This window comes from Podarcis vaucheri (assembly GCF_965113315.1).
Source record: "Podarcis vaucheri genome assembly, chromosome: 15".
In the NCBI taxonomy this organism is placed as follows: domain Eukaryota; kingdom Metazoa; phylum Chordata; class Lepidosauria; order Squamata; family Lacertidae; genus Podarcis; species Podarcis vaucheri.
The window spans coordinates 36,013,027-36,033,708 of record NC_138753.1 but is presented as its reverse complement, the minus strand read 5'-3'; the positions used below and the strand labels follow the sequence as shown (position 1 = coordinate 36,033,708).

Genomic DNA, 20,682 nt, shown 5'->3' with positions numbered 1-20,682 from the left:
GTCCTTTTTCTATCCTCCTTGGCAAGCATAAAGTGCAAATTCTTACCACTGGCCACACAATTCTGTCCCTCCCTCCACCTGCTTTGCCTCCTACATCTTTAATGTGGGGAGGGGGGGAGTCAAGTCTGTGGGATCAACTTTATTACCACCCCAAAAAAAAAATTTACTAAGGACCACCAGCAGAAGCCAAGTGCAGAATAATGGCTTAGAAATGGGGCTAGACAAGGAAAGGGGCTCCTCTGAGTGCAGGGATTTGCTTTTAGTATTTATTTTTATTTGTTCAACAAGATGGCTATGCTGTTTCGTTAAAAAAACACCCAACAACTTCTAACATAAAATGGTATAAAACATTGATTGGAAATAATGAAAACAAGCTTCAAGATTATAAAATATAAGTAAAAATTAACAGCTTTTTAAAAACAAATGCACATACTCAAATTGCACATTTGGGTAAAGGTAAAGGTACCCCTGACCATTAGGTCCAGTCGTGGCCGACTGTGGGGTTGCAGCGCTCATCTCGCTTTACTGGCCGAGGGAGCCGGCGTACAGCTTCCGGGTCATGTGGCCAGCATGACTAAGCCGCTTCTGGTGAGCCAGAACAGCGCACGGAAACGCCGTTTACCTTCCTGCCGGAGTGGTACCTATTTATCTACTTGCACTTTGACATGCTTTCAAACTGCTAGGTTGGCAGGAGCAGAGACCGAACAACAGGAGCTCACCCCGTCGCGAGGATTCAAAACGCTGACCTTCTGATCAGCAAGTCCTAGGCTCTGTGGTTTAACCCACAGCGCCACCCGCGTCCCAAGTGACTAACATAAAATGGTATAAAACATTGATTGGAAATAACAATGAAAACAAGCTTCAAAATTATAAAATATAAGTAAAAATGAACAGCTTTTAAAAACAAATGTACATGCTAAAATTGCACATTTGGGTAGGCCTGCCTAAATAAAATAGGGTGGAAGCCAACTAACATTTACTCAAAGCAGACCTACTGAAATTAATGGTCCTAACGAAGACAATGTTTACTCTTTTGAGTGGATTGAGTCTGAGTAAAACTGAGTTGAATGCTATCCTATATCTATCCATTTCAATGGGATAAAACCCATAGTGTTTAGCAGGTGTCAAAAATGACAACAAAGCGGCCTGCCTAATCTCAACAGGCAAGAGTTCTAGAGGAGAAGTGTTGCCACACTGAAAGATCAAGTCCTTTCACATGAAAAGTCCTTTCACACGAAAATCCCAGTCCTTTCACATGAAAATCCATTCCTGTTTTTGATCTCAAGCTTTCTTCATTTCAGCTGCCAAACGGGGTGGGGTGGGGTGAATTGTTGCTGCTGTTAAACAATATGGAGTCAGCAGTTCTTGATAATCTACTGCAAATCCCCAGGGATTTACCAGTAGATCTGGATTGATCTTCTTTCTGGAGGACGGCTTGGTTGCCTACTGGCCAGTACTCTAAAGAAGAGCATAGCTGGTTGGCAGGTAAGGGCATTCTGATGCCTAAAGCAGAGCAGAAAATTCGAACACACATAGTCCAGGTGGTTAGTACCATTGAACATGCACAGAAGTTGCACCATCTTCTTTCGGGGCCACTGAACATAATGCACACTGCTATGCTGCCTGCCTTGTCCTCCCACAGGGGTGAAAAATCCCCCACCCAAAGAACTGAAGCAGATCTGAAAGTGAATATTTGCTATGGAGCATTTTATGCACGAATCCTTCCATGTTGGAAAAAAACTGATGGGAAATGTGGGGGTGGGGGGAGGGCAGGAAGAGAAAGGAGCTGCTGCTGCTGCTGCTGCTGTCATCCCTCAGCATCTGCTGTCTGAGGCAGCCTCCTCACTTCGCCTGATGGTAGGGCCGGCCCAGTATAGGGCAACATGTTTTTGCAGGTCCCACTTTAGTATGTTAGAAAGCTTTGGTTTTTAAAGTGATGGCTTTCCATTTTCTTAACCCAATACAACAGATTAATTATTTCCCATAATGTCCCATACTTTATGTAACCAGTCAGAAATGTGTAGCGTCTTTTTAAAATCCATGGCCCCAGCAAAACACAAAATGCATGTTTTCTGCAGCAATTAATGAAGTAATACCCAACACCTTCACAAGCTTATTCCCTGAAGGAGTTTCCCCCTGCGAGCCACATTTATCTCAGGAGGAAATGTTGCAAATGAAGCTAATTTGCATACCAGTGCTTCTTTTGCTTAATTTATTCTTTTTCTTCAGCTAACTGGAGAGAGATGAATTAGCCCTTGGGAATCCTTCTCAGGTCTTCATATGGTTTATGAGATTTTAACAGGTGTTGCTCCCATATTTTTGAGCAGATGTTTATACCCATGAGGGCTAGGAAGTTGACTGTTTTAAAAAGGAGCCCCTGTGATCTCAGAAGACACAACTTTATACTCAAAACCTGTTTCTGTGCTGCTGCCCAATGGAATATGGGAGGGGGGGCAACAGTATGTGGAGCCCGGATCAACAGTAAGGTAAAGGTAAAGGGACCCCTGACCATTAGGTCCAGTCGTGGCCGACTCTGGGGTTGCGGCACTCATCTTGCTTTATTGGCCGAAGGAGACGGTGTACAACTTCCAGGTCATGTGGCCAGCATGACTAAGTCGCTTCTAGCGAGCCAGAGCAGCACACGGAAACGCTGTTTACCTACCCGCCAGAGTGGTACCTATCTATCTACTTGCATTTTGACGTGCTTTCGAACTGCTAGGTTGGCAGGAGCAGGGACCGAGCAACGGGAGCTCACCCTGTCGTGGGGATTCGAACTGCCAATCTTTTGATCAGCAAGCCCTAGGCTCTGTGGTTTAACCCACAGCGCCACCCGCGTCCCTTGGAATCAACAGTAAGACAGGGTAAAAACCAACGATAGCCAGAGCTAACTAATCCTTTTGTCCCCACCTTCCTCCCTGCTGAATTATACAAACATTGAGACTAAGGTGGAGGAAGAGGCTACCTGAGGACAACATGAACTTGGCTGGGATGTGTACCATTTGCCCTAATGCACCAGCCTCCACTGACTTGTGTGGTCTTCTTGTTTGGTTGGAGCAATTTGTTTTGAATCATTGTCAGGGGTGCCAACTTGAATAAAATATGGGGGGGCAGGTAAGCCCCGCACAATTGATCACACGATGTGGCGCACACACATCATTTGAATTGCATTGTTCACTGACTTGGAGCAGGCATAGGCAAACACCAGATGTTTTGGGACTACAATTCCCATCATCCATGACCACTGGGCCTGTTAGCTAGGGATGATGGGAGTTGTAGTCCCAAAACATCTGGAGGGCTGAGTTAGCCTATGCTTGACTTGGAGAGAGGCCCCCAAATACAGTGGTACCTCGGGTTACATATGCTTCAGGTTACATACGCTTCAGGTTACAGACTCCGCTAACCCAGAAATATTACCTCAGGTTAAGAACTTTGCTTCAGGATGAGAACAGAAATTGTGCTCTGGCAGTGCGGCGACAGCAGGAGGCCCCATTAGCTAAAGTGGTGCTTCAGGTTAAGAACAGTTTCAGGTTAAGAACGGACCTCCAGAATGAATTAAGTACTTAACCCGAGGTACCACTATACTTTATTAGGAGAGGGTGAAGACCCCTAGGTTCCTAGGAGTTGCTTTTTCAGTGCTTCCTACTTCCCTGAGCAGTGAGCTTTCCAGGGAAAGCACTAAACCAATGCCAGTAGTCTCCATAGGCTTTGGACTTCAACTCCCATCATTCCAGCCTATTGACCATGCTAGCTGGGGCTGATAGTTGTTGTAGTCCAAAACACATAAAGTCCACCAGGTTGGTTACCCCGAGATCGAGTTGAGTAGCCTGCGTTCCTTCCACCAGGGAGGTCGAGGCAGATTTACACATGGTTCCCCGACAGTCACTTGTCCAGACTCAGACCTGCTCAGCTCGAGACCACACACAAGCCAAGCAATTTGTGAACAAGCAGACTACCCAGACATATAGCGTAGCCTCCATTATCCCAAAGAGCCACTGAAACCTAAGGCGCTTCATTAGCATTCAGCTCACAGCTCTTCCCCACTCTTTTTTTTTTTTGTCGCACAAATTCCAGCTGTCAAAATCTCCTCATTGCCATCTCTCACCTCCCCCAGCTCCACTGAGTATTAGCATTCCAAAAACTCATTCCAGAGCCGAGGAGAAGCGATTATGTACTATTGTTGTCCTTGCTCGCTTATCAAGTTGTCCAGGCTAAACTGTAGAGATTGAGCCTATTAATGCAGATCAAAGCAACCTTACTCACGTTATAAGAGGGTGTGTGGCATCTTCTGTAGCCTAGAACAGAGCTTCTCAAACTCTCTACCTACAGGGCTGAAATTTATTGAGGCCCACCAATCACAAAATGGATGTTCAGACCTGTCAAAAAAAGATGGCCGGTGGAGGCACAGATTGACATACCGTATTTTTCGCCCCATAAGACGCACCGGCCCATAAGACGCACCTAGATTTTTGGGGGGGAAATAAAGGGAAAAAATTTTATTTCCCCCCCAGGTGCGCTGCGCTACACCAGGAGCTTGGGGCGTGCTGAGCTCAGCGCGCCCCAAGCTTCTAGGTGCGCGCAAGCAGTCCGCTGCCGCCCCAAGCCTCGTGCACCCGGCAGGAGGTCCCACCGGGTGCGCGAGGCTTGCAGACACTCGCCCGAAGCAGGGGGAGCCCTCCCGAGGGCTCCCCGTGCTTCGGGCGACAGGCTGCCGCCCCAAGCCTCGCGCACCCGGTGGGACCTCCTGCCGGGTGTGCGAGGCTTGCAGACACTCGCCCCATAAGACGCACCCCGATTTCCCCTTCATTTTTGGAGGGGGAAAAGTGCGTCTTATGGGGCGAAAAATACGGTAATCAGCCATCAACTACTGACCTGGCTTTCTACTGGTGATATTCCTTGCTGCCATTATTACTGGCTGTTCCTCATCATTGCTACCTGCCACCTTCTTGCCAGGTAGACAGTAAACGAGCAAGAAAGCAGCATCACCCCCACTGTTGTCTGGGCCAGACCAGAGGCAGGTGAAACCAGCAAGCAGGTTGCAGTGGTGAAGAGAGGAAGCAGGTGCAAGAGGCTTTTGCCTGTGGGTCTCCTAATTCGTTGTGGAGCCTCAGCAGATACCCTGCCTCAGTCCTAGGATGCCCTTTGCTCCTCCAATAATAATTTGCCCTGTTACAGTGGTACCTCTAGTTACGAACTTAATTCCTTCTGGAGGTCTGTTCTTAACCTGAAACTGTTCTTAACTAGAGGCGTGCTTCCGCTAATTGGGCCTCTTGCTGCCGCTGCGCCGCCAGCAAACGATTTTCGTTCTCATCCTGGGGCAAAGTTCTCAACTCAAGGTAACTCTTCCAGGTTAGCTGAGTTTGTAACCTGAAGCGTTTGTAACCTGAGGTGTTTGTAACTTGAAGTACCACTGTACTTCCATTCCCCTGCATGCCTTAAAGGTAAAGGGACCCCTGACCATTAGGTCCAATCATGGCCAACTCTGGGTTTGCGGCGTTCATCTCGCTTTATTGGCCAAGGGAGCCGGCAAACAGCTTCTGGGTCATGTGACCAGCATGACTAAGCCACTTCTGGCGAACCAGAGCAGCGCACGAAAACGCTGTTTACCTTCCCGCTGGAGCGGTACCTATTTATCTACTTGCACTTTGACGTGCTTTCGAACTGCTAGGTGGGCAGGAGCAGGGACCGAGCAACAGGAGCTCACCCTGTCGTGGAGATTCGAACCGCCGACCTTCTGATCGGCAAAATTTTCCAGCTGCACCCAGTGAGAATGAACTGTGTACAGTTGCATAAATGTACTGTTGCCTACCATCAAACAGGGGTTTTCCCACCCTGGAACTGGAAACCAGAGAGGTCTGTATTCTTTACTGTACAATACAGGATAGAATTCCTACTGACTTCTAGACCCACTGACTCCTAGACTCCCTGAAATCAATGGACATAAAGTAGCCACATCTATTAATTTAAAGGGTCTCCTCTGAATGTGACTAGCTTTGGATACTACCCATAATGCCACCGAAAAAGCTTTGCAATGTCCCTTTAAGAAAATAAGGAGAGGGGCTTACCATTACTGGCAGACTCATTCCTCACCAGAGCAGCAGGATGGATTCCTTCATGGTCTATGATCTGAAATTTTTGGATACTTTTTACTGGCTCTGAATGTGCAGAGCTGTTGGTGCTCCGTCAAGCACAAATTACTGGCAAAAGCATTCTCTAAAAGTAGCCATTTGGCGCTGCAGGGAAAGGCAGCGGGAGAAGGACTCAGTGATGGGGCTTCATTTATGATGCCTCTGAGTGGGAAGAAGCAGATCCCAGTAGGTGTCATTAAAGCCACATGTTAGCAGCAAATCTGCTAGCATTTAATCTCTGTGCCAGCGGGTCACCTGCTGATGAGAAGGATGGAGGGGAAGGGCAGCTGTGGCATTCAGCAAGGTGGATTTGTACAAGCTGTAGCACTTATTTCCCTCCCTCGTCCTGATGGAGAGTATTATTTAATAGTTCTCGCTCCACCTTCCCTAAGGAGAATATTTGAAAACTGTTCCCTACTACATGTGATCTTGAGGCTCCCCTGCTGTTGGTCAGAATAGACCACACCAGACCAAATCGGACCAACAAGCTGATATGGTACAAGGCATCTTCCAATATCCTTATTACAGTGGTACCTCGGGTTAAGAACTTAATTCGTTCTGGAGGTCCGTTCTTAACCTGTTCTTAACCTGAGGTACCACTTTAGCTAATGGGGCCTCCCGCTGCTGCCGGGCCACCGCAGCACAATTTCTGTTCTCATCCTGAAGCAAAGTTCTTAACCCGAGGTACTATTTCTGGATTAGCGGAGCCTGTAACCTGAAGCATCTGTAACCTGAAGCATCTGTAACCTGAGGTAAAGGTAAAGGGACCCCTGACCATTAGGTCCAGTCGTGGCCAACTCTGGGGTTGCGGCGTGCATATGGCTTTATTGGCCGAGGGAGCTGGCGTACAGCTTCCTCTGGGTTAGCAGAGTCTGTAACCTGAAGTGTCTGTAACATGAAGTGTCTGTAAGCCGAGGTAAGGTAAAAGTAAAGGGACCCCTGACCATTAGGTCCAGTCGTGGCCAACTCTGGGGTTGTGGCGTGCATATCGCTTTAATATATATTTTATTCAGGATTTTCTTGTTTTACAGAAGTGTAGTGCCTCGTATTTTTTTCCCCCATGTAACATTTTTACAAATCCGTTTCATTTGTTGAGGCATTAGGGGGAGAAGAAAAGAAAAAAGAAAAGAGAGAGGGGGGTGGAGGGAGGGAGGATGGATAGGGGTGGGGTCGGGTGGCGGTGTTTCTATTATGTTTAATGTATGTAGAGTTTGGTGTCAGCGTTGCTTGTGTTGTTCACTTGTGTTCCTTTAGTGGTGAGAGAGGTTGGGGTTGGCCTAGGGTGTGATTGTTTGCTTGCGATTGGCTGTGGTGATCTTTGTTTTCATGTGTGGGTGAGGTGGGTGGGTGTTTTGGATCAGGTTAGCCATATTGATTTGTATGCTGTGATAAAGCGGAGCCATACCGGGGTGAAGGCGTCTTCTTCTGTTTGTCCCCGTGTCAGTTTCAGTTTGTTAGTTAATTTTTCTAGTAGGGCTGTTTCCCATACTATTTGGTACCATTGGTCCATGCTTACTCCTGACAGGTCTCTCCAGTGTCTGCTTATGGTGTTTCTGGCTGCTGAAAGTAGGTGGGTTATGAGTTCTTTGTGGTGTAAATGGGCATTGTTGTCTTGGAAGATGTTTAGTAGGGCCAATTCTGGGGTGATGTCTATTACTTGCATAGTTATTTTACATATTTCTTGTATGGTGCATATCGCTTTATTGGCCGAGGGAGCCGGCGTACAGCTTCCAGGTAATGTGACCAGCATGACTAAACCACTTCTGGCGAACCAGAGCAGTGCACAGAAACGCCGTTTACCTTCCCGCCAGAGCAGTACCTATTTATCTACTTGCACTTTGATGTGCTTTCGAACTGCTAGGTTGGCAGGAGCAGGGACTAAGCAACAAGAGCTCACCCCGTCGCGGGGATTCGAACCGCCGACCTTCTGATCGGCAAGCCCCAGGCTCTGTGGTTTAACCCACAGCGCCACCCGCGTCCCTGTAACCCGAGGTACCAATGTACAAATAAATTTTGCTGCTGGAGCTGCTCAGCACACCCTTTTTGTAGCACTGCATTTGGCTCTTCCACCCTCTCACCCACACAGGCAGGGGCTGAACTGTCAAACGTTTCTGACGCCCCCTTCCTACTGCGATGCCAGCAAGGCGCAGGATGAACGGATGACTCAGCCCACGTACCCTCTCTGCAGCTGCTGGGGCTTCCAATTTGCACTTTTGTCTCTGCGGTGCTCCAGCCATACCGTGCAAGTGTCTGACGGCGCCGATGGGAGAGCGAAAGCTGGCTTGTTTGTTCCACAAGCATCTGGACAGCTCTTAAAGGCCCTCTTCTTGCAGAGAAGACCCACACCCCCTGTGGCTCGGCCATCCTGGCACCTGCAGTCAGCTAGCCTGGGCCCTGGCCAAGGGAAGGAGTCCTCACCAGCCCAGCTATGCTGGCTGCCATTCACTGCCCTCCCAGCTAGGCTCCTGGATGTTTTGTTGTTTTTTATTAAGGATTTTCTTGGTGGCAGACCAAGACCCTAGTTAAAGGGGAAGGGGACGGACTGATAGGGGGCAATATGGTGGACAGGCAAAGTGGCCGGCATGTATCCTGGCCCTGAGCTGTGCTCCTTGGAGTAAAAGCTGGCTGGAAAAGTCATTGGCATTTGTTTGGAAAAGTGCATGCCCTGAGCATGTGCAGAGTGCTTTCACCTCACACCATCATCCCTCCATATATGCAGAGCTTCAGATCAGAAGAGAGAAGTTTCAGCCCAATGCGAATCCATGTCTGCTTTTTCTTTCTTCCCCCCTCCGTTTTTTTTTTTTTTTAAGGGAGGGGAATAGGCATTGGAGAGCGAGGGGCGGGTAGAAATGCCGGACGTCTCTGACGCTGGGTGAAACAGAAACCCACACGGTCCTTCCTCCGCTCGTATCTTCTCCTGCAAACTGTTGCGGAACGCAGAGAAAGGCGCGAGCGAGAGGATCCACTGATGGGCGGCGACTGCGCGCGCCAGGGAGAGAGCCGGCTTCGGAGAGAGGCGCGCCGCGCGCATCCACACGAACACGCATCTGCAGCAGCAGCAGCAGCAGCAGGAGGAGGTACACGTGGAGATCTTGACGGAAGGGTAAACGCACGAGGCACAGGGGAGGGGGGCGCGTGGGGTTACTTCTTCACCATGTCCCTCTGCTCCCGAGACAAGCTGGACTGGAACCATCTCGCTCGAAAGGAAAGCGGAGTGACACCGCTTAGGCAAGATTCGGGAGCGGAGGGAGGTAGAGCTGTAAACGGGCAGCCGGCCGCCGCGCCCCCTCCCCGCATCGGGACACCTGCGCCTCGGTTTTTTCTTTAGTGGGGTGTGAGCGTTTATGCCTCTCCCCTCCTCCATCCCATGAAGATGAACGTGTGAGTGCTTCAGTAACACGAATAATTCATTCCAATTGTCTTTTGTGCTACTGGGGACCATAGGAGCCAACGGCTGGGGCCGAGGGGGATCTTGGACCCCCCATAAAATATTTGAGGGGTCCAGCCCCCCACCCCAAAGTTGATGGGCATTGCCATTCGAATGATGTGCATGCACCGTGTCATGTGATTGATTATGGGTGGGTGATGCTTACCTGCCCCCCTCCCAAATATTTTATTCAAGTTGGCACCCCTGCTGGAAACTGAGGTAGCATCTTTTGAGGTGCATGAGAGAGACTCCCCGGGGTTTGTGTGATGTATCCAAACCCACCAGGCGGAGGACATGGAAGGAGTGGCCTTTTAACCGCAGGACCAGCAGCCGAAGTGGGAGCAGCGGTGGAGTCAGGGTCAGTCATCACAACTGGTCACATCCAGTTCCAAGAACGTGCAGGTGATTTCCCCCACTGTCAAGACTTTTTGGGGTTGGGGTAATGTGAATTTGAGGTTGAAGGAGGCCCCCCTAACCCTGTATTAGTTGTAACCTAACCAAGGGGAGACACTCTTCTGCCCACTGAGCCCCGGGCACAAAACCAGGCAGGAAATCTCCAGTTACAGGATTGTGTGTGTGTGTGTGAATGATGTATTTGGGTCCCCAGACCTGTGGTTATACCTGTAAGACAGGAGCCCATAGTAGAAGCAACCACTGAATGGACAAACCAGTCTGTTTGTTAAGCTAATGGTCCTAGCCAGCAGCCTCTTAAGAATCCTATTTACATGTCTAAATAGTTGGTCAAGAATAGATGTGTTGTCATAGAAATACGTAACTAGTGAGTGATGCTTTTTTAGAAGGAGGGGATAAGCCTTCCCCACCAACGTGGTTGGATACCAGGTCATCCTAGGGGTTGGTGATCAATAGACCAGGGGCCTGTGTTGTGTAATCTCACCTAGAGCGGGAAAGACACAGGGGCTGGCCTTGCACTCTGTGCTGAAACCAAAGCTATGGTTTTTGGTGGCGGATTCCTGAAAACCTAGTGGGGCAGCGAGAGCTGATGCTCTGAGCCCTTCCATCTTATGCTCACATTGTGTGTGTGTGTAAATAAAACCATATATCAAAAAGACACCACAGTCTCCTGTGACTTTCATTCCAAGGGAAACTTAACACAAGGTAACTGCTGGCACCCTTGAAGTCTCTCACTGTTTGGATATTGGGCTGCATGGAACACTCCTTTATCTAGAGCCGAGTCTGGTGACAAAAGCCAGCAGTGGCTACTGGCTATTATGTTTATGCCTTAACTCCACTGTTGAAGTCAGTATACCTCTGAATGCCTGTTGTTGAGATTTGCAAGCGGGGAGAATACTGTTATGCTCAGGCCCTGCTTCTGAGCTTCCCATTGGCAACTGGTTGGCCACTGGGAAGACAGAATGCTGGATTAAATGGGCCTTTAGCCTGATACAACAGGGTTCTTCTTATGTTCCAGATGTTGAAGTCCAGCTCCCATCAGCCCCAGCCAAAATGGAAAATGTTCATGGATTATAGGACCTGTGGTTCACTGACATCTGGAGGGTAAGACAGATTTTCCATTCTTGATTGTACTAAGGAACCATAAAATTTTGTTAGCTGAATCTGTGGAATCATGTGGTAATATATCCTACCACCACTACCATCACTACCACCACCAAAACAACCAACAATTTATTATTTATACCACGCCCGTATGGCTGGATTTCCCCATGTTACGTGCTTTTCATTACCTCTAATGAATGGACAGTTTATGGCTGTTGACTTTGGTAGCTGGCTGTTCTTTTAATGTAAGTGGGAAGGACACACATAGCTTGGTGGTAGAGCATCAGCCCTGTTCAGTCCCTGACTTCTCCAGGAAGGGATGGGAATATTCCAGCTGAAACTCTGGAGAGCTGCTGCCCATCAGTGTAAATGAATCATTGGTATATGGCAACTTTCTATGTTCCTAAGTCCTTCATTTGTCTTCCAGGATGTCCAAGAGGCAGCTGGAACATTTCCTCTTTAGAGTGCTCTAGATGGCACCCGAGACAAGACAAGAAGAACCATGTACAATGGAGCCAAGCTGCTGAGTCTCCTGCCAAAAGATGAACAACAGTCTTTCAAGGTTTATCCCTGTACACACCAGCATCAAACCATAGAGCTTCTACTGAGGAAGGAGGCAATTGGCATTGTTTCAGTTTGGGCTTTGAGACACAGAGTTGGCGTTCATCTCCGGCACAGAGGCCTTCTGCTCCTTTGAATGGCCATGTTGGATTTTCCTTGGCTCACCAGGACAGCTCCATCCCTTGCCCAGGGCCCATCATGGCACTTTTGCTGGACAGAGTCCGCGACCTCTCTCCTGGCCTCAACATATCTCCTGGTCTTCTTAATCCATGGATACTAAACCACTCTCAAAGGGATTGTGAGCTAGAACCAGGCTGTGGTGAGCACACGCTGGGTGCTGGCAGCAGCTTCCCGGGGCCAGCTGTCCGCTTTGTGCTGCCCGCCATTTATGCCCTTATTTGTGCTTCCGGTGTTCTGGCCAATGGGATGGTGATTTCGGTCATTCTGGGCTGCAAGCAGAAGGTGGTGTCCGACATCTACATTTTGAACCTGGCAGTAGCTGACTTACTCTTCTTGCTTGGTATGCCATTTGTCATCCACCAACTTCTGCAGGAGCAAGGCTGGGTTTTTGGAGACTTTCTTTGTTGGGCTGCGACCACCATCGACCTCAACAACCAGTTCAGTAGCGTGGGCATTGTCACTCTGCTGTGTGTAGACAGGTAGGAGCCAAGGTAGAAGAGCGGGATGAACATGGTATGCTAATTCAGAAGCAACTCAGAAGGACCATAGGTCTGTGGCAGAGTGCTTGCTTTGCAAGCTGAAAATCCCAGGTTCAGTTCCTGGCATTTCCAGTGAGAAGGATTGGACTTCAACAATCTAGTGCTTTCCAGATATTTTGGACTACAGCTCCCATCAACCCCAGCCAGCATAGTTGTTGGCTGGGGCTGATGGGAGTTGTGGTCCAAAACATCTGGAAAGCACCAGGTTGGCAAAGACTACAGTAGGAGATGGTAAATATGTTTGCCTAAAATCCTGGAAAGTCATTCACTGACACTGGGCAACCAGCTGTTTAGGCCTGATTTATGGGAAAGTTATGGCACAGGCAGTAAAGCGGAATAAATTATTGCTCGTATTAACTGTCATTTGGAGAAATCCTTGATATTTGCGGATGTTCTTGCCCTCTTAAATTATATCCCTGTGGTGTAGAGGCTAACAGATGGATCCTGCAGGGAGAAAACACTTACCACCCTCTACCCAGTAGTGTGAAGTCCTCGCTGCCCTTTCTGCATTTGAACACATGGCTTATTACTGTCAATCTCATTTATTTGTGCGTATTAAGCTATAGGTTTAAGTTAGCTTCGATAGTCTTAATGTCAGCTGGGAAGGTTTGTCTTCCCTTCTGTTAAATTTGCAGAAAAAAGGACAGCTGCTCTATTTCCCATCTGATTCTTCCGTTGCAAATGGCAATCATTTTACACAGCGCATCCCTCCTGCAATAATCACCAACAATGAGTTACCATGGTCAGTGTGCACGTTTATTGTGGATATTTGGACATACGCCTCGTCTCCTTTGTGGAATGTGCCGCCCTCTGTCTCCTGTATCCCTGACGCCAGTTCATTTCTCTTTCCAGGTACGTGGCAGTTGTGTACTCGTCCACCATCGGCCAGAAACGGACCCTGCGGTGCACAACTCTGATCAACGCTGGTGTGTGGGCTGGGAGCTTGATTCTGGCCACGCCTGCGATGCTCTATGCCCGGGTGCACTGGGACAACAAGACTGAGATCTGCCTCCTTGACTTACCAGGTCCCCACAGTGTATATTGGTATACCCTGTACCAGTCATTGCTGGCTTTCCTGCTCCCCTTGGTGGTGATCACTGTACTGTATTCATTGACTCTGCAGCACCTCTTCCGTGCCATGCGCCGGGTGCATAGGAAGCCATCTGCCCGCAGCCGGAAGGTGACCCGCATGGCCCTCACAATCATGGCTGCCTTTTTTGTCTGCTGGACTCCGTACCACGTGCTGCAGTTGGTCAACCTCAATGCCACACCCTCTGCCACCTTTTTCTACCTGTACCAGGCTACTATTTGCCTCAGCTACGCCCACAGCTGTGTCAGTCCCATCCTTGTCATTTTCTGCACCGAGTTCTTCCGCGAGAGGATGGCCCAGTCCAGGTGGGGACGAGGAACAGGAGGGGAGGTGGTGGAGGGAAAGGGCTAATTCAGTAGAGGGTGACTTCCTGTTGTGAGAAGTGATGTAAATATAGGGGTTTAGCTTTTGCTGCCCAACTCCCCATGGGTCTCCGAGTACCCTAAGTAAATGATCGGTCAGAGAAGAATGGTTGGCGGCAGGATCCAGTAGAAAGCAAGGCAGATATTTATTTTTCTGTTGCAAAAGCATTTCCTTCCCTCCTTCCAAGGAGAGAGAGACTCTGAACAGAAGTGTGCAGGAACCTTTAAGGACTTTTGACATTGCCCAACCCCCTAAGCCAAAGATCACCCCAAAATCGTCATACATACATCATAGGAGGTGGTCTACAGCAGAAATCTTGTATGCCAGGATACCTGATAAGGGTCGCTGATTGCATTACCTGGGCAGCATGGCAATTCTTTTGTGATGGCTAATACTTTAGTTCCTGAATCCAGGTCACAGGCTCACCCTATTCATACACAAATACACCTTTAAGTCAGGATTTGTAAGAGAAAAGACAACGGGGAGGCTTTCCCCATTTGCCTCCCTTCCAGCAGGGAGTATTTGAGGGGTCCCTGGGTGAGTCAAAATGGCTTCAGGATTGCACTCCTGTACAGTGGTGCCCTGCAAGACGAATGCCTCGCAAGACGGAAAACCCGCTAGACGAAAGGGTTTTCCGTTTTGGAGGTGCTTCGCAAAACGAATTTCCTATGGGCTTGCTTCGCAAGACGAAAATGTCTTGCGAGTTCCTGCGGGGTTTTTTCCTCCCCCCCTTCCCCCAAGCCGCTAAGCCGCTTATCAGCTGATCCGCTAAGCCGCTTAACAGCTGATCTGCCAAGCCGTTTATCAGCTGATCCGCTAAGCCGCTTATCAGCTGATCCGCTAAGCCGCTTATCAGCTGATCCGCTAAGCCGCTTATCAGCTGATCCGCTAAGCCGCTTATCAGCTGATCCGCTAAGCCGCTTAACAGCTGATCCGCTAAGCCACTAAGCTGCTTATCAGCTAAGCCGCTTAACAGCTGATCCGCTAAGCCGCTAATAGCGCCAATCTGCTAAGACGCTAATGGGCTTGCTTTGCAAGACGAAAAAACCGCAAGACGAAGAGACTCGCGGAACGGATTCTTTTCATCTTGCAAGGCACCACTGTACTATTTCAGACACATAGTTTATATATTTAGAGACGTGTGCATTAATGAATATATATTTGAGACCTTAAAATTCTTCTAACAGAAGGATGCTGCAAGCTTTATTTTAAGGGTGAAGCAGGGAGGGGGAATCTCAGTGCAGCCCTCAGGACTCCCTACAGGCCACTCCACCTCTCCACTTGGCACATCCCTCCCCAGTCCTGCTTTGCACTCCCCTGGAGTGCTTTTGCCCGGGCTGGAATGTATCCTTGAACTCTGACACTGCTTCTTGGCTTGTGGGGAAGGAGGATAAAGAGGGGGGTGTATGAATGGAAATGAGCTCAAGGTAAGAGATCATCATCACCATCGTCATAGTAATAATAATAATAATTTGTATACCGCCCTATCCCTGTACATCTCTTTTTTAAAATAATAATATTTATTCATTTTACAACAATTTAAACACTTACAAAAAAAACAACAAAGAAAAAACAGAACATTACAATACAAAAACACTACATAAAAATTAATAAAACAAAACAAAACAATTTAAAAACACATCAAAAAAGAAAAAACTTCCAATATCTTAGCTTTCTTTCACATATTTCCACGGCCTCCTCACACCTCCCTTTTTGTATTCCACTTCTATTAATTATTTCAGCAATTCCTTTCCATCTTCCCCTGTTTTCTATCCTATAATTATCTTAACACATTTTAACATTTTCCTTTAATACTCTATTAATCTATTTATATTTAATTCCTTATAACATTTCTACTGAAGCCATATAACTTCATTCCAACATTCTTCTAACATTCATTAATTTTACAATATTTCTATAAATAATCTTTAAACTTTTCCCAGTCTTCTTCCACCGACTCTTCTCCCTGGTCTCGGATCTTGCCAGTCTTTCCCGCCAATTCCATCTAGTCCATCAACTTCATCTGCCATTATCCAACACTTCAGTGCTTCCAAGAGACAACCATTCTCTCAGCCAGCAAAAAGCAGATGGTTCACAACAAAGTTTAGGGGTCTGACAGGGCAGGTCCACCTCCTTCTTTGGCATCTGTCAATATCTTAAATTTTATTCGAGGCTTCCTGCCCTGCCAAACAAATCCAGAAACATCCCTCTGCCACCTCCTGAGACAATCCATCCCATCCAAAACTTGCACTGTTTGGAACAAAAGCAACATCCCCGGCAACACAGCAACCCTCATCCCCACCACAACAGCTCGGCCCAACAATAGCAGCTTCAGATTTGTTCATATTTCCCAATCCCCCTTCTCTTCAACCCAACGTCCTTCACAGTTACCCTTAAATAAATTCACATTTTTGGTGGTCATACTGACCCCCAAAAGCCTCTCTTTCTCAACCGATGTTAGTCCTGTCTCCTCCTGAAGCTCTGTCAAACTTTCCTTTCCCAATTCAGGTAGGGTTTCTTTAAGTTCCATCATATCAGATGTCAACTTATGTTCATCGAGTTGCCTTTGAATGGATGTGGCTCTCTCACACTCCAGTTGTATTGTTTTACATTCAGCAGCAGGGGTTTTCTCCCTGACTTCATCCGCAGTTTGCCGTATCAAGGTAAATTCCTGTATCAATCTCTGGATGGTTTCTGTGTTGGTGTTCACCTCTTGTCCCAAATTGTCTGTTTTCCTGTGAAGCTGTTCCAGCGAATCGTTTATTTTCACTAATACGACCACTAAGGCCTCTTCTGTTGACATTTCACCTGTTTTTTCCTTTCCATCTGCCATAACACTTGAAAGATTCAAGGTCAATCCCAGAGTCTCACAATTCTTACCTTGCAGCTGGAAATCCCCCTAGCCCAGCTCTTATAAAGTAACCAATTTCAGAGACTTCCACTAGGGGGAAACAGTTTCTATTTATAATAGTCAACAATGTCCCCTTTAAACGCAACTCATACAATCCAAAGTTAGTTTCAGTTTTCAGTTATTTTTTACTCCTTTTTAGAAGCAGCCGGAGACAATAGAAACAATGTATTTCTCTTACTTTGCTATCTGCCAAGGAACGTTCTAAGTGCTGTCAATGGACATTCCAAAACGTCAGTCCTACTGGCAGCCCGTTTCCAGGGTCAGAGCGGCGGCATCTTAACTCCCCTCACTCTCTCCCGCAGGCACACTCAGTCCACAACTCCCCCCCTCCTCTCCTGCCTCCAAGGGGGGGTTTTATGCTCTTTACCGATGAAAATTTTGTCTTTTACAAAAGGCTTTCCAAGACTTCAGCCTACAGCCTCCTTGCCTCAGTCTGTTTACAAATAGGGAAGGTGGACTTCCTGTTTTGAACCTCCCCGTTTCGATGCCAAATTAGATGTTTAAAATCCGATTCTCCCGTTTCAGCTCTACTCACGGGTAATTACTTTGGAGTCAAATTGTCCACAGGAAAAAGTCAATGCTCTCCGGCAACAGCTATGCGGCTTCGCTCCGTGGAAGAAGCAGACAATTCGAAGCACCGCGCCGCTCACCCCACGTCACTCCGGATCCCCAAAACCGGGTTTCCCCACAAGTAGGGGAGGTGCAAAAGGTGCCCGCCGAATCCCACGTTCACAGGCTTCTCCCACCTGTGATTTTTACGGGTCTCCGCCTTCGCTGTGGCGGCCAGACCCAAATTTCCACGGAGCAGATTCCTCCCGATCAGAGGAAATCCGCCATTGCCGGAGGCACCAATCCGGAAGTCTATACCTGTAGATCTCAAGTTAGTTCATGGCATAAAATTACAATTAAAAAACCCCAAAACGCATCATAAAAATAAGAACAGAAACAAACCAATAATTCCCCCTACCACAACACATTCCAAAGCTCATCAGATGTCAGTCAGCTAAAGGCCGGGCTGAAGAGGAATGTTTTTGCCTGGCACCTGAAGGTGTATAATGAAGATGCCAGCCAAACCTTCCTGAGGACAGCATTCCACAAATGGGGAGCCACTGCAGAGAAGGCCCGTTCTTGTGTTGCCACCCTCCGGACCTCTTGTGGAGAGGAGGCACACAAAGACGAGCCTCAGAGTATGATCTCAGGGTCCAGGTAGGTTCATATGGAATGGGGCAGTCCTTGAGGCATTGCAGCCATTTTGTTGCTCTGCCCATTCTTGACTCTGCCTGTGGCCCTTGGAAAATTGCCCAGCAGGGAATGTGGCCCTCAGGTTGGAAAATGTTCCACACTCCTGCTGTGGAGAGTGACCTGGGCAGAAGGTCCATTGAACACAGCAGAACGTTCTCCTGAGTCAAAACACACAGGATTGCTTTATGCACATCACTTATTAAATAGATAATGCTTGAGAGATTATCTCTTTTTCTTTACAGGTATTGCAGATTGTTTACCAAGTGGAGGGCAATACGAGAAAGCCATTCCTTATCTATACCAGAAATGACGGCTACGATGTACAGTCCAGAAGCAAGCCATGCTGCGTCTCCATGCATCGCCTACCCTCCATTTGCAATAGAGATGCCTTTGTGCTCTGTAACTGAGACCACCAGATTCAGTGTAGTTGTCAATGGACATGAGGAACCTAGTGGGTTTTGAGGACCCGCTTTGATTTGGTTTAGATCTCAGCTTGAAACATTGGCACACCCTGAAGTTCTGGAAGAGGATTAAGGTGGTGATGAGGGAGAGATACAGACTGGAAGACTCCTGGTTCTGGAGGGCTGTTGTAAGACCATGGCAGCAAGCGGAAAAACTGTTAGTGACGACTAATAAGACAAGGGACATTGAACGAATTAGTGAACAATAATTCACTTTGTCTGGAAGTCAATGCGCCTGTTCTGTTTCAGTCTACAAGAACAAATTAATCGTCCTGTAAATATCATTTGTCGTAATATCCGTCCTCTAATCTATTGACTACAGGGACGCGGGTGGCGCTGTGGGCTAAAGCCTCAGCACCTAGGGCTTGCCGATCGAAAGGTCGGCGGTTCGAATCCCCGCGGCGGGGTGCGCTCCCGCTGCTCGGTCCCAGCGCCTGCCAACCTAGCAGTTCGAAAGCACCCCCGGGGGCAAGTAGATAAATAGGTACCGCTTACCAGCGGGAAGGTAAACGGCGTTCCGTGTGCGGCTCTGGCTCGCCAGAGCAGCGTTGTCACGCTGGCCACGTGACCCGGAAGTGTCTCTGGACAGCGCTGGCCCCCGGCCAATAGATGTGAGATGGGCGCACAAACCCCAGAGTCTGTCAAGACTGGCCCGTTCGGGCAGGGGTACCTTTACCTTTACCTTTAATCTATTGACTGCTCTTGCCAGGGTGTTCCCTTGAACAAAAGAGAAATCTATCAAGTTGATGGAACTTCTATACGATGGACACATTAGACCAGAGCACTTAAAAGTGCTTATTTATCAATCTTACCTGTTAGTTGGCCATGCTCAACCAACCTGATCCTAAAATCAAGTTTCTCCTATCACAATTCCTTCTGTTACCTTAGTAGTTCTCGCGTGGTCAGAGTATGAAATGAGGGCGTGCTATCTGAAATGCTTTCTCATTCACTGGTGCTAGGTTTGCAAAAAGGTTCGCAATTTGCAAACAAAATGGTAAACAGATAAGGGGCTTTATTCAATCCATACACAGAGCAGACCTTTTGCAATTAATGGCCATTACTAACTTAGGCTGATTAATTGCAATAGATCTACTCTGAGTAAAACTCAGTTGGATACAACCCAAAGATACCCTGCATCTTACATTCCAGTGACACATTAACAACTAGTGCCTGGGGATGCTTTCCCCCTCCTCTCTCCCCATTCCTTTTCCCTTGTGTGTCATGTCTTTTAAACTGTAAGCCTGCAGAGGTGTCCTAATCTTTTCTCCATCTAAATCCCTCCCCTTAGCTTCTGTTAGGACAAATCTACAATGGTGACTTACAACGTTAAGAATACATTATGAAAATGTGACACCAGAGGACGCTGTAGAGCAGTGATCTGTCGCTGATGGGAAATTGCATTGGGAGGAATATTTTTCTTAAAGTGTTGGGTTGTTTTTTAACAGCGTTAAAAGTGTAGATCCAGCCTCAGTCTCCTTTGGTAAGGAATACACACAACTATCTTTCCCATTACAGGGTTAGTAGCAGCTTGCGGGGAGGTGTTGGGGGGTAGATTGAAAAAGTAATCCAGGGACAAAGAGATAAAAATCCTCCCCTAGGTCTGATGTTCGTTAAAATCAGAGCTGCAGCTTGTCGCTGCTTTAGACAGTACAGTGGTACCTCTGGATGTGAACAGGATCTGTTCTGGACCCCATTCACATCCTGAGTAAAATGTAAGACGTGACAGCGCGTCTGCGCATGCACGGGTCGCATTTTGCCGCTTCTGCGCATGTGCATGACGTCATTTTGAGCGTCTGTGCATATGTGAGCGGTGAAACCCGGAAGTAACATGCTCCGTTACATCAGGGTTGCCGCGGAGCATAACTTGAAAACTCTCAACCTGAAGCACATCTAACCGGAGGTATGACTGTAATCGTATACATATCCACTCTGAAGATACAGGACAAAGGAAAGAAAGTAATTCCTTACAGAGCACATAATTACACTGTGGATTTCAGTCTCAGAAGAAGTAGTAATGTCCACCAACTTGGATGGCTTCAAACGAGGATTAGACAACTTCATGGACGATAAGGGTACTAGCTCCAATGGTAATGTTGTACCTTCTCTATCAGAGGCAGTATGCAGGAAGAGTGCTGGTCCTGCTTTTGTGTTGGGAAAAGCATCTTTGTCTCCAGGCACTACAGTTGTCTGCAAGGGATTTCCACACAGTAGGGTTAATGTGATAATTTTGATGATAGCAGAATGCTAAGAAGGTAGTATGGGCTCTAA

General features: G+C 47.7%; 1 protein-coding gene across 1 annotated transcript; it reads left to right on the top strand.

Annotated features, from left to right (window-relative positions):
- Nucleotides 1-8,988: 8,988 nt before the first annotated feature.
- On the top strand, nt 8,989-18,687 carry LOC309519514 (melanin-concentrating hormone receptor 1-like). Its single transcript, XM_082200589.1, has 5 exons — nt 8,989-9,506; nt 10,982-11,067; nt 11,495-12,287; nt 13,200-13,742; nt 18,196-18,687. Exons 3-5 carry the CDS (start codon nt 11,827-11,829, stop codon nt 18,413-18,415), a joined length of 1,224 nt encoding a protein of 407 aa, XP_082056715.1. The 5' UTR covers nt 8,989-9,506; nt 10,982-11,067; nt 11,495-11,826; the 3' UTR covers nt 18,416-18,687.
- The last annotated feature ends 1,995 nt before the right edge of the window (nt 18,688-20,682 follow it).

Coding starts and splice junctions, on each gene's coding strand:
- LOC309519514 (XM_082200589.1), top strand. CDS start 11,827: ATGGCACTTTTGCTGGACAGAGTCCGCGACCTCTCTCCTGGCCTCAAC. Junction 12,288..13,199: donor ACTCTGCTGTGTGTAGACAG/GTAGGAGCCAAG, acceptor TTCTCTTTCCAG/GTACGTGGCAGTTGTGTACT. Junction 13,743..18,195: donor GAGAGGATGGCCCAGTCCAG/GTGGGGACGAGG, acceptor TTTTCTTTACAG/GTATTGCAGATTGTTTACCA.